This window comes from Sinocyclocheilus anshuiensis, unplaced genomic scaffold (assembly GCF_001515605.1).
Source record: "Sinocyclocheilus anshuiensis isolate Anshui unplaced genomic scaffold, SAMN03320099.WGS_v1.1 scaffold1302, whole genome shotgun sequence".
NCBI classification, from domain to species: Eukaryota; Metazoa; Chordata; class Actinopteri; order Cypriniformes; family Cyprinidae; genus Sinocyclocheilus; species Sinocyclocheilus anshuiensis.
Genome location: NW_015557126.1, coordinates 269,966 through 282,534, shown reverse-complemented (window position 1 = coordinate 282,534; position 12,569 = coordinate 269,966). Strand labels below are relative to the sequence as shown.

At 38.0% G+C, this 12,569-nt stretch overlaps 2 protein-coding genes across 5 annotated transcripts in view; one reads left to right on the top strand and one right to left on the bottom strand.

Annotated features, from left to right (window-relative positions):
- Positions 1 to 1,648: 1,648 nt before the first annotated feature.
- On the top strand, positions 1,649 to 8,148 carry LOC107677876 (chromobox protein homolog 1-like). Of its 4 annotated transcripts, none has more exons than XM_016472941.1 (6): positions 1,649 to 2,450; positions 2,933 to 2,999; positions 4,203 to 4,377; positions 4,460 to 4,610; positions 4,758 to 4,852; positions 6,671 to 8,148. In XM_016472941.1, exons 2-6 carry the CDS (start codon positions 2,954 to 2,956, stop codon positions 6,813 to 6,815), a joined length of 612 nt encoding a protein of 203 aa, XP_016328427.1. In that variant the 5' UTR covers positions 1,649 to 2,450; positions 2,933 to 2,953; the 3' UTR covers positions 6,816 to 8,148. The 4 variants fall into 4 exon arrangements, with proteins under 4 accessions (XP_016328427.1, XP_016328424.1, XP_016328426.1 ...); XM_016472938.1 differs by having other exon boundaries at positions 1,650 to 2,450; positions 4,197 to 4,377; positions 6,671 to 8,147; XM_016472939.1 differs by lacking the exon at positions 1,649 to 2,450 and adding an exon at positions 2,457 to 2,794 and having other exon boundaries at positions 4,197 to 4,377; positions 6,671 to 8,147.
- Positions 8,149 to 8,999: 851 nt separating this feature from the next.
- LOC107677875 (nuclear factor erythroid 2-related factor 1-like) overlaps positions 9,000 to 12,569 on the bottom strand; it is a 17,805-nt gene continuing 14,235 nt past the window's right edge. Inside the window, exon 5 of the mRNA XM_016472937.1 lies at positions 9,000 to 12,463. Coding sequence (XP_016328423.1) covers positions 11,090 to 12,463 — 1,374 coding nt within the window. The 3' untranslated portion in view covers positions 9,000 to 11,089. The remainder of the gene's footprint in view (positions 12,464 to 12,569) is intronic.

Here is a 12,569-nt window from a genome sequence, read left to right as displayed (position 1 = left end):
CTTGAAAATATTCCAGTCAGTGGTGTTAAAACAGTCTTGAAGAGCCTCTGACGACCCTTCCGGCCACACTTGTATCTGTTTGTGAACAGGTTTGGTGACTTTAACAAGTGGTCTATTAGCATGACAGTGATGTGGTCTGAGGCACCAGGGAGGGGGAGGGCCTTGTAAGCTCCTCTCTGTGTGGTGTAAACAAAGTCCAGAGTGTTGTTTCCCCGTGTTGGAAAGTCTGTGTTGGTGTATTTTTGGGAACACACTCTTTAAGTCTGCGTGGTTGAAATCCCCAGCCAAGATGAGAAAAGCATCAGGGTGGGCTGTCTGCTGCTCACTGATGTGCTGGTACAGTTCATTTAGTGCCTCGCTCCTGTTGCTGTTGTTGGAGCTGGGAGGGATGTATACAGCAACGAGCATTATGGCTGTATATTCCCTCGGTAGATAGAACGGCCGGCACTTAATAATCATAAACTCCACCAGGGGTGAGCAGTGTTTGCAGACCACAACAGCATCGCGGCACCACACGTCATTGATGTAAACACAAAGCCCTCCGCCGCGGGTCTTACCTCCCTCGACGCGAGCTCTGTCCGCTCGATAGCATGTCAGCTGATCGAGATGAATAGCGCAGTCCGGAACTCTGTTGTTGAGCCATGTTTCCGTGAACACAAAAACACAGCAGTCTCTTACAGTCCTCTGAGTTGAGCGTAGTAGTCGGATGTAGTCCAGTTTATTGTCCAAAGAGCGTACGTTAGCCAGTACGATGGTGGGTATAGCTGGCTTGTGTGGGTTAGCCGCTAGCCTAGCCCGGATACCTCCGCGCTTACCCCTCTTCTGCTTCAAGATGTGGCAACAGATATAAAACAAAATGGTTTTACATATAACAAAAATGAATAGTAATTTAAAAAAATGTAATCAGACTCCAATCATAAAAGTAGACTAATAAAAGCTGTTTTATTTTACATAAAGTGAGTGGGTTGCCTGATGGGGTCCAACATGCTGAGATCCCATGACCAGATGAATACTACATATGGTGCATTAAAGTCCTCCTTGGAAGTTCATATTTATGAGTTGCTAAGTCATAATTACGATGCCAGGTGCTTTCAAATCGCTTTGGTCAAAGCAAGATGGTGATGCAACCTTTCCTACATAAGACTCAACAAGATTTTGTTTAACTCTATACTTAGAAAATGCTGAATGAAGATGCACATTGGGTGTGTTTGCTTTGTTTATATTCAGTTAATAAAAGTGCTGTAACTTGAATCATAATTGTTCATTACTATGGCATTTTGTACTGGTTAGATTAGAAAGTTTCATAAACATGAAATGTAGATATACAATCTCCATGGGAACCCACAGATTGAAAATGCAAACAAACCGAACAGCACTATTGCTAAACAACTAATATAAAATCAGCAACAGCTGGAGGAAACATACTAAATTAAATAATAAATTAAATATTAGGAATTGAATTGAAAAATAATGGACATAAACAGCGGCAATATATACCAATCAAAGTGCAAAGCCAATCTTCTGAAGGGATGGACAGATTGGGTCCTTTCTAAGGGTGTGCTTTTTATTCTCTCATTGGTTGTTCTGTCACTACGCTGACTTGACCGTCGTTTCCATGGGCACCACACTCACTTCTATGGGCTTGAAACAGCCTACATAACATCGTCTCTTTATAGTTTGCCAATAAAAACGTTTTTCCCCCTTTATTTTTGATTAAAAGAGTAAACCAGTAGACCCATGGCCTGGACATATTTATTTATTTGCTTATGACATATCTTATATCTACAAAGACTACACAGAAGCTAAATATATATGGCTACCATGTAAAAGTGTATTTAGGCATACATACAGAAATTATGGATATCCCATGATATTGACAACGAGTACTGCATCATTCACACAGAAGCAAAGCAGCATCAGAGCCGCATATTTTAGTATGGCTTTTATGCAGCACGTGTAAATGGTAGAGTAAGGCTGTTTTAAGTGTGAAGCCCACATTTTCACAAATTCACTTCTGAAATGCATGAAAGGAAGCTAGAATATCTGCAAACGCTGCACAGATGCTGCATCTCAGCTAGATGCCTCAAACATCTGCTTCGCTGAAGCAACATGGGAGAGAAAGGAATAAGAGGAGAGGAGAATTTCAATGGAGAAAGTAGTAGATATTAGGCTGTACGGCTAGTATTGTTCAATACTAGCCATAATTCCATCCTCCAAAAGATATAATAAAGCAAATCCACTTTTATGGTTAAAGAAACTATGGAGATACATTGGAGATTACACCGGAAGTCACCATATGTCTCCTTTTCTAATACGGAAGTAGGCGTGAATAACAGCCACATTCAGCAGCATCGCAGTAGACGTCTGTAATTAATCACTGCAACCTATTCATTTCGGATTTAAATGCATGCAGATCAGCTTTATTTCATCGTTATCTCAGCGAGATACAAGTAAGTGCGTTTGTTTCGCCGTGCCGCCGTTGTTCGGGCTAATACACATAGTGTTTGTTGTGGTAAAATCGCAGCGATCAAACGTGCTGCGGCAAAGATGCAAAATGTTTGGACCACAGCATGCTTCGAATAGCATGCTTGCGCACTCTAAAACAACATGGAGGAACAAAAAATACAGTAAAACAATGGCCTATCCATCCAATCGAGCACAGCAGTGAAGCATGCAATGTATTTATTCACAATGGGTGTTGTCGCGCGCGCTGGCCTGCAGTCGCAAATGCATAACAGACGGTCCCAGTGTTTGTCATATTATGCATGCAGATGTGTACAGCTGCATCCCTTAGGTAAACCAACACACGTCCAGATGAAATGATGAGCGTAGTGTGCTTACGTAATATTTGTGATCGATAGGCTGTATTCTCATAGAAAATATTTTTATTTGTTTTATCCGTATTTATAAGGACCTCTCTATATATTTCCAGCTGTTAAGAGCCCTTGGAAATATGAGCCAAACGTCAGAGCCTTCAGCCGATGCTGCTGTGACTGAAGGTTTGGATTTTTTATTAGTTTACAATGGAAACAAACCAAATTCGTCAAAATACCATAGTTACAGATATTTGCTAAAAGCATAATAAATTGATATGACATTTCATCTGAGTATATAAGACGCGTTTATAATCATTGTGCTTAAAGGGATAGTACACCTTCGTTATCAGTGCTGGGTAGATTCTTACAAATTGTAATTCGTTACACGTTACAAATGACCGGACGTTGTAGTTAGTAACGTATTCGGTTAGATTACAGATTTTAGGTAATGTAGCCTTACTACTTTTGACCTATCTTGTTTATCACATGGATTTGAATAGGATTATTTTGTACCATGTTGAAAAAGAAAAAAAATATATATTCCAATTCTTTATTATTAACAACATAAAGTGCATTTAAAAATAATTGTTTCCCAAACTGGGATTTGTGAGCTAATAATAATTAATTAAATAATATAAATGTAAACTTAAAAAAAATAAAATAAATAAATAAATGCTTTAAAAATAAAAACGGCACTTAATAGTAAAAATAGTAATATTTTTATATTTGGTTACCTGCATGTTGGTGTGACCATTAACCAACATCAGAGAACTGTGAACATGCAAATGTGTTGTTAAATTATTCAAATATTAATTTTTAAATCCCTGGGGAACTATTTAAATATTTTAAGCCAAGGTGATGTGTGAATAAAATGTGATCATGTAATCTATAAAAAAAGTAATTGGTAATCTGATTATAAGATTTTTAAAGCTTAATGAATCTAATTGCAATTCTGATTATGTAATCCAGATTACATATAATCAGTTACTACCCAGCACTGCCCATTACTTATTCACCCTCATGCTGTTTGAAAACTGTATGGCTTACGTTCTTCTGTGGAACACAAAATTAGTTGTTAAGGAGAATGACAGCCTTGATCATTTTTATTGTATGTTAAATGAAAGGAAATGATGCAGTAAATCTTTCAGCCTCTAACGTTCTGCACATCATCACATTTTGTGTATAAATGGCTGAAGTTTTGTTTTTGAGTGAACTGTCCCTTTAAATTTTTCATGGCAGTAGTTGCCGGTATCAAGTTACCACTATTTTGTTGTGGAAACAACATCTGTAGTAACTGTGGTATTTTGACATAAACTGTGGTAAATGATTTAGGTCAACTTGTATGTTTATGTATTTTTCACCCACCATTCATGTATCCAGCTCCAGCTCCAGTTTCTCAGTCTGAAACCAAGCAATCACCAGCAGGGAAGAAACAAAACAAAAAGAAAGTGGAAGAAGTGGTGGAGGAAGAAGAAGAGGAGTATGTTGTGGAGAAGGTTCTGGATCGGCGCGTGGTGAAGGGAAGAGTGGAGTATCTCCTCAAGTGGAAAGGCTTTACTGAGTGAGCCGCCGCAATTGGATTTCCTGTGAATCTGATTTTGTGTTGAAAATCCTGGTGTTTATTTCATAATTTTTTCCCTCAGCGTGGACAACACCTGGGAACCAGAGGAAAACCTAGACTGTCCTGACCTCATAGCAGAATTCCTTCAGTCACAGAAAACGGCTGAATCTGGAGGCAAGAGGCGGGCAGAGTCAGACGGAGATGGAAAGGAGACTAAAAAGCGCAAGGATGAGGTAAGAGCCATGAAGATCTGAGGATCTGAGATGTCTACATCATTCCATGTCTATAAGCTGGTCAGGAAGTGTCTTTAAAACATTAGAAAACCAACAAAAAATTGAATGGGCTAAACAGTGTCTTACATGCCATCTCTCTTAATTTAGCCTGAGAAACTCAGAGGTTTTGCACGTGGTTTGGATCCTGAGAGGATTATTGGTGCTACAGACTCAAGTGGAGAACTCATGTTCCTCATGAAATGGTTTGTATGGAAATTGAATAGAGCGACAGTTCCTGAGCAGCATTAGGAGAGACTGGGGGCACCTGTAACACTCGAAATTTCTTCAAAGCGCATCTATTTAGCATATGCTCTGCATGAGGAAAAGAAGCTTGATTGTATCACTTTTTTTTTTTCTTTTGCTATTTAAAGTTTTGATGCCTTCAAATTGAAACTATATCTGTCAACTGGTTAAAAGTTAACGAGAATGAAAAATGTTAACATTTCGGGGATATTTGTAACACTAGCGTGAATATTTAAAATGTGTAAGAAATGTTACTTTACTATCGTTCAAAAGTTTGGGGTCAGTAACATTGGCTTATTTTTGTTGAAAGAAATTAATACTTTTATTCAGCAAGGATTAATTAAATGACAGTAAAGACATTTATAATGTTACAAAAGATTACTGTTTTAAATAAATGCAGTTCTTCAAAACGTCCTAAAAATGTTTCACAGTTTCCACAAAACTGTTAAGCAGCGCAACGGTTTTAATATTGATAATAATAAGAAATGTTTCTTGAGCACCAAATCAGCATATTAAATCATGTGACACTGAACGCTGGCGTAATGACTGTTGAAAATTCAGCTTTGCATCACAGAAAAAAAATGACATGCTAAAAAGAATAAATTATATGATAAACATGTTAAAATAGAATAGAAATTCAAATAGAAAACATAAAATTGAAAATATGTATATATTTATAAAACAGAAAATGTAATAATATTTCATAATGTTGCTGTTTTTTATGTGTATTTTTGATCAAATAAATGCTGCCTTGGAGTGCATAAGAGACTTCTTTTAGAAACATAAAAAATTCTTACCGACCCCAACCTTTTGAACGGTAGTGTGTCTAGTTTTAGATGAAGGTTTGGCAGATGCTTTTATCTGAAACAAGCAAGCGAACAGTCAGTGTATTTAAGGTATACATGGTTTATGCGGTATACAAGTTTATGCATTCCATAGGAATGGAACTCATGACCTTGCCATTACTATTTGCTATATTTTTGCTAGATTTCTGTAAAATGGTTTATTTTTACTTTAAGTATTACAATTGCCCCCACTCACTGTTAAAGGGGTATTTCATCATTTACTCACCTTCATGTTCTGTGGAACACAAAAGGGGTTTTTGTGAGACAGTGAGACCATTTTCGGAATATATTTTTTTGTGTTCCTGCAGAAAAAAGAAAATCATACAGGTTTGGAATGACATGAGGCTGAGTAAATTGACAGAATTTTCATTGTTAATGTGAACTATCCCATTTAAGTGTGGTCATTCACTCACATTCATACACATGTGAACGCGAGAGAGTTGAAATGCAAGCTTCATCTTCATTCTGGATACTAAAGTTCAAGTTCGGTGAACTCTGACCTGCACATTCATACAGCAAAAAAGACATTGGACCAAACATCACAGATTGATTTCTTGGCTCAATACTAAGAACACAAACTTGCTTTTGAATGATTTTGTCTATTATAAACAGATGAAATTATATCCTGTTGCCAAACTTCATTGCCAGATCCAAATCAACTTCACATGCTTGAAATGTAGTCATACCCTTGCAATCACCTCCATGGAATTTTTATATTATGATGTTTACATTATAATAATATTAGACTTAATGGAACTGTTATTTTGGCACATATACCAAAAGATGGCTGGTATATATTGAGTTGTCTGTGAATGACAACATGGAAATGTAAATGTTACAATTGCCCTCAGTTTTCTCTACTCAAGAAATCCATCTCGGATGAGAAATAGCTGATCAATTGTAAATGTCTTCTTTTGTATTTTTGTATTACAGGAAAAACTCTGATGAAGCTGATCTAGTACCAGCCAAGGAGGCGAATGTAAAGTGTCCACAAGTGGTCATCTCCTTTTACGAGGAGCGCCTCACCTGGCATTCATACCCCACTGAAGAGGAAGAGAAGAAGGATGACAAAAACTAGACAAAAAAAAAAGATGTAAGGGACAGTCAATATCAGTCGTGGCCATTGATATGCTTGTTTTGTTCTTCGTTTTTTATTTTTATTTTTAAAGATGGCAAAGGAAAATTGTCAGAAACAAATTTGTAAAAAGCAAAAGTATAAACTGTAATCTACATAGGTTTCAGCGTATTTTAGTCTGGGCACCGTTTCCATAGATGAAGCAAATAGAACACTGCTGTTTCAGTGTGCTTGACAGGTGACTTTGCACATTTAATGTACTCTTCATGCTTTCCATTGACGGAAACATTCAGATCATGTTTTGAAGGAGAATCACAGTCTGATATTCCTACATGTGAAATAGTGTTCTTTACATGTTAGAAATGTTGAACATTTACCCCCCCTACCCTGTGTAGATTACAGTGTTTAGTCTATCATACTGGGTCCGTTTCATTTGATGCTGTAGCTGTCTCAAAAAACGTCCTGATGTATTCCACAATTCTTTAATTTTATGTATATATAACTAATGTTAAAATATTACTGCCTTAACAGATTATTAAGAAAATGAAATTTTTATACATCTGTCAATGCAGGTGGTCATTGAACGCATGACTGTATCTAGGCCCATGGTAAAAGGTGTAAAATATAGTCCTTATTCGACATTCAGAACTGGCTTTGATACGATTGTTTTTATAAGGACATGCCAGCAGCTGTTAATCTTCAGTGTTTGTTTGCCCATGACGTGTCTGGTCTCACCATTGGTGCTATTTGTGAGTCAGCCCCATTGTCTTTCTTGACATTTGTGTTTGTAAGTATGTTTGCCATTTCCTAGCACATCAGTATCACTGTGTACAGTCAGCTGAAGTTTGGTTTTTACTTTGATACTTTTGTCTTATTACTGTCACACAACAAAGTAGAAGATCTTTAACATTTGTTCACCTGTAGACATTTAAAGTACTTTTTTATGTTCTAAGCTTTTACGATTGTATGCTAGTTTTGTTTAACCATATTATTATTGCACATTATCAGAGCATTTGCCAATGAAATACCATTTTCAAAAATAAAAATCTTTGTTGTATTTCTGTCAAAACTGGTCATACTTATTTATGCTTATACTCTGAATGAGGTCAATGGTCAATACTTTTAATCTTGGTGAATTATATTATTTACATATACTGGGATTCCCCCCCGCCCCCAGCTGAACCCCTTTGACATTAAATATTTTTGTGAAGTACCACCTGAAATTTGAAGTTCATATTTTAATAATTTAAAGATTTTCAAAACTAAGCATGATCATTTCTCCCTGATATCGGTTTATGGTCACATTACGTGCAGGTTAGTGTTTATTCTGTTTTTAAAAATGATTAAATTTTGCATTTTTATTATTTGATCATTAGCATTTCATCAACTCATAACCCCCCTGCAGTTCCCTCAAAAAACTCCAGGGGTGCGCAAACCCCAGTTTTGAAAAGCCTGTATTAAAACATTTACACTACTATTTGAATTGGGTGAACAAGATTGTATGTATGTATTTAAGAAATTAATACTTTTATTGAGCAAGGATGAATTAAACGGATCAAAAGTGACAGTAAAGACATTTAGAATGTTACAAAGTATGTGTTTCAAATAAATGCTGTTGAACTTTGTATTCATTCTGTTCTCTTACAAAATATTACACAGCACAACCATTTTCAACACTGATCATAAGAAATGTTTTTTGAGCACTCCCAGAGCACTTCTAAAGGATCATGTGTTAGAAAAAGCATCAATGAACTTATGACAGAAATAGATTATATTTTAAAATATATTACAATAAAAAAAGTTAATTTAAATTGTAATATTTCACATTGTTATTGTTTTGACTGTTTTTGATTAAATAAATGTTATGTGAGCATAAGAGACATCTTTAAAAAACATTAAAAATTCTTACTAATGCTGTAAAAATGGCAACGTTCATTTAAAACAAATCATAAATTAAGCTGAACTTAATAAAGTGTTACCCCACAAAGAGTACCATTTTACCAAGCACTGAGAAGTGAGCAGCACACTGAAGCTGATATAAGCAAAAATTGAGCTTCAACAGCAACAAAGAAAAAATAATTCATATTTATATAGATATCAGGAGTTTTTGCAGTATTATCAAATCCTATGATTTGTTTATAATCACAAATCTTCTCACTTTTTTTCTTTTAAAAAAGGAAAACCAAGGAAATGAAACAAATGTTTATTATAATTAATAAAAGAACAATTCCAGATTGCCAGCAAATCTCTCAACATAAGTCATATAGGAATACTCTGAACAGGCAAATTCAAAGAAGGTGCAAAAAGGCCTGGCTGAACCAAGCAATTAGGACAAGAGACATACAGAACACAAAAATATTTACAAACCGAACAAGATGAACAAAAACAGCAGTGCTTAATGGCAAGTAGTTATGACATTGTAACAGGGATTCAAGGTTCATCTAAGTGAATAAATCGCTCATCTTTTTTCATTATCTCTACCCCAACTACGCTAAGTATTTGTAACCAGTAACATAAAGATGGTCTCTTTTCCATTTCTGAGACAAAAAAAAATGACCAGGTCTTGCATATTTATTCATGTCACACCAAAGCAGACACTGACTGTGACTCATGGTGCTATATGAACAGTGTAGATGGAAACAACAGAGACTGACAGAAGAGGATGAAGATGAACAACATGTAAATTAGACATTCACACCAGTATTACGTTTTTTTTTTCTACCCATTCAATGATATGTCAGTGTATAAGGTCAGCTGTATCCTCAGGCTGCAGTAAAGCACGATCCAGTTGGTTATTGGCACAAGCTTAACTGCTTTAATTTGCCAGGAGACCATTCATGGCTTCACTCAATTAGCAATAAACGTACTTTTACTAAAAGTAGTGTATTGGGTAAAAGAAAAAAAGTCAGGTTCACATCACATCAAAGCTAAGACACTGACCCAGCTAATGAGAAGTTGTAGTTTAAATGTAATAATGACCTATGCCTGCTACTATTTGTATATTTTGGTGAGATTTTTATTCCTTTTTCAAATGACAGTAAAACTGTAACAAAAGCATCTCTTAACGTTCCTCCACTGCAACAGACAAAAGCCACTAAGTTGCAGTAGCAACAGAGCATTTTGACCTGCAACAAAGGCTACACATTATGAACTTTAAAAGCAAATGACTCTGTTCGTTTCAATTAATCCTGCATTCCAAGACACACCGGACTCAATCACATGATTCAGGAACAAATTGCACTGATGCCACTCAGGTGTCCATGTCTGATGGCTTATTAAAGTTTATGCACATGGAAAAGAGTTACATTAAAAGCTGTCAGGAAGGCCTGAGAGACCCTTTCCCCAGCAGTAAAGGAAAAAAGCTTGTAAGCAAACTACAGTGTTGATTGACAGTGCTGAAAAGGGTACAGAAGCTGATTTATTAGTAATAATGCAGTGCGTTTCCATCCTCCATCTGTACCGCCAATGCTTCTCATCAAGCCAAAGCTAAATTCAAACCAACTCTTTAGCGCTATTTGTTTCACCGTCCCAAGTTCCTTGGCAAATGGCATTGACTCTACAGAGAAATTTCAGGCGAGTTTGCTGTCCAATAAGACTAACAAACTTATTTTGTTCTTTTTTAAGTGAAAATGTGAATTTGGATCCACGGAGTGACCTGTATGATTCGTTATGGGAACAACACAACGGCACAACACAACCTTTGGTTAGTATTGGCATGCCTATGGTTTCTTTTGGCTTCACTTCTAGCGTTCAGTACTCTTTTTTTTTACCAGCTCTCAGCTGGATCTTCCTCGCCCACCAATAAAATCCCAGGGTACGCACAAACACACAGCATGGGCTAATGCTGAAAATTTACATTTTTGCATCCTCATGGCCAACGTCATCTTAGTATGGTGTATTATTGTCATCGACTACATTTTTGGGAGCATTCCTGAACAGTTCTTTTAATTAAGAACATCTTGTTGGTGTCCTTCATGACCTCACGTTCTTGACAGTTCTTTCAGTTGGCATCTGAAAGTATCATGTTCGCTCGCATCTTTCTGTACATCAATGAGAAATCAGTACTACACACAGCACGTCTGCTTTAATGCCGCTTTCAGGAGAAAACTTCTGAACCAAAAAGGAACAAAGAAAACCCAATGCAGGAGGAGTAATCAATGATGCAATTTTCTTCTCCTCGCTAGAATCGTTTCAAAGAAAAAGGCTTCCTTTGCCTTTCGAAATACTTTGTATGGTAGTGCCTTTGCGAAAAATAAAAGGGCAACAGTTCGAGTTCCTCACTTCTTTTTGTCCTTCTGCTTCTTGTCAGGCTTGTTGCTTTGTTCTGTGGTCATGTTAAGAGGCATGAGGAGAACGCCATCAGGGCCGTACTGCAGAAAGTACTCGCTGGCCGAGTAGGGTCTACCTTCCTCGTCCCGCAGCTGTGCGAACAATTCCTGGGAAAGGCTCTGAACTTTCTGCTTCGTCTGTCTAATGCACTTACAGTATTCCATCTTCTCCTTCAGCAGCTGAGCCTTTTCGCGTTGCAGGTCTTGCACGCCCTCCTCGAGTTTGAGGATGGTGTCTAATTTGCGTTTACGGCAGTTTTGTGCCGCCATTTTGTTCTTTCCACGTCGGCGGATGTCGCGAATGAGCGAAAGCTGGTCCTCATTGAGATGGTGCTTGGCCAGAAGCTCATTGAACTCCTCGACAGGGAGGTTAATGATCTTGTCATTGGAGAATGGGATGTCCATGGCCCTCGCCCTACGATCATCACGGCTAGACTGCCTGTCAACACAGTCTTGTGGTGGCTGGAGCTTTGTCTGCTGCATTTGCTTGTCTCTGCCTTTCTTGCTGCAGGATGTGGACAGTTGAGAGCACACAGAGTAGGATGATGCCAGTGGTAGATTGTAGGTGTGGTTGTGATTGACACTTTCCAACTGTGGTATGCCATGGAACTGAGAGGGATCTTGGTAGCCCATGCGGCACAGCTTGCTATACTCCGGTTGGTAGCCCCCGACGGCTCCTTCCTCTGCTTCTGCTGTGGCCGCCTCTGAATCGGTGCTGTATCCAACAGCTCCTTCCTCTGAGAATGTAGCCGAGGTGGATGAAGACGATGCGGCTGACGAGCAGGATGTCTCCGAGTTGCTAGGAGAGGCTGGGCTACGGCTGGAGTCCAGTGAAAGACCTGAGTCTGAATCGAGCTCATCCTCGAGCTGAGAAGCCTGGTCTTGGCTGAAACCCTCTTCCATTGCAAGGTCTAGCAGGCTAATTTCATCCAGCATAGACTCTTCCAGCAGGCTGGAAAATGGATCTGGCAGCACCGGAGTGGTGGTTAGATTAGTTGTACTGTTTAGAGGTGGTGGGAGAAAGAGACCGGTCAAGTTAGTAGCTCCAAATGTTGAATTGATGTTTGAGGAGTTGCTAGAAGAGAGCCTGACTAAGGCAGGCCGCTGTACCCCAATGGAATCCAACTCAGGGTTGAACAATGGGGGAAAGTCCTGGCTGCAGCTGGGAAGTGAAGCCTGGTGGAGACTAACATCCTGGTTAATGAGAGTGGACCGTGGAAGTCCAAAACTTCCTATTGTGGCTGAGTCGGTGGTGCTGGCATTGTTGTTATTGGGGTCATTATTCATGGAGACATTTACTGCAGTATTGTTCACCTCCATGTCCTATAAAAAGAGGTACTAAATGTTAGACTAATTTTAATGGTGTGATGCTCATGAGTATTGTCCAATATATTAATTCACACAAAACAATGACTTGGATATATATTAA

Coding starts and splice junctions, on each gene's coding strand:
- LOC107677876 (XM_016472938.1), top strand. CDS start 2,954: ATGAGCCAAACGTCAGAGCCTTCAGCCGATGCTGCTGTGACTGAAG. Junction 4,611..4,757: donor CTAAAAAGCGCAAGGATGAG/GTAAGAGCCATG, acceptor CTCTTAATTTAG/CCTGAGAAACTCAGAGGTTT. Junction 4,853..6,670: donor CTCATGTTCCTCATGAAATG/GTTTGTATGGAA, acceptor TTTGTATTACAG/GAAAAACTCTGATGAAGCTG.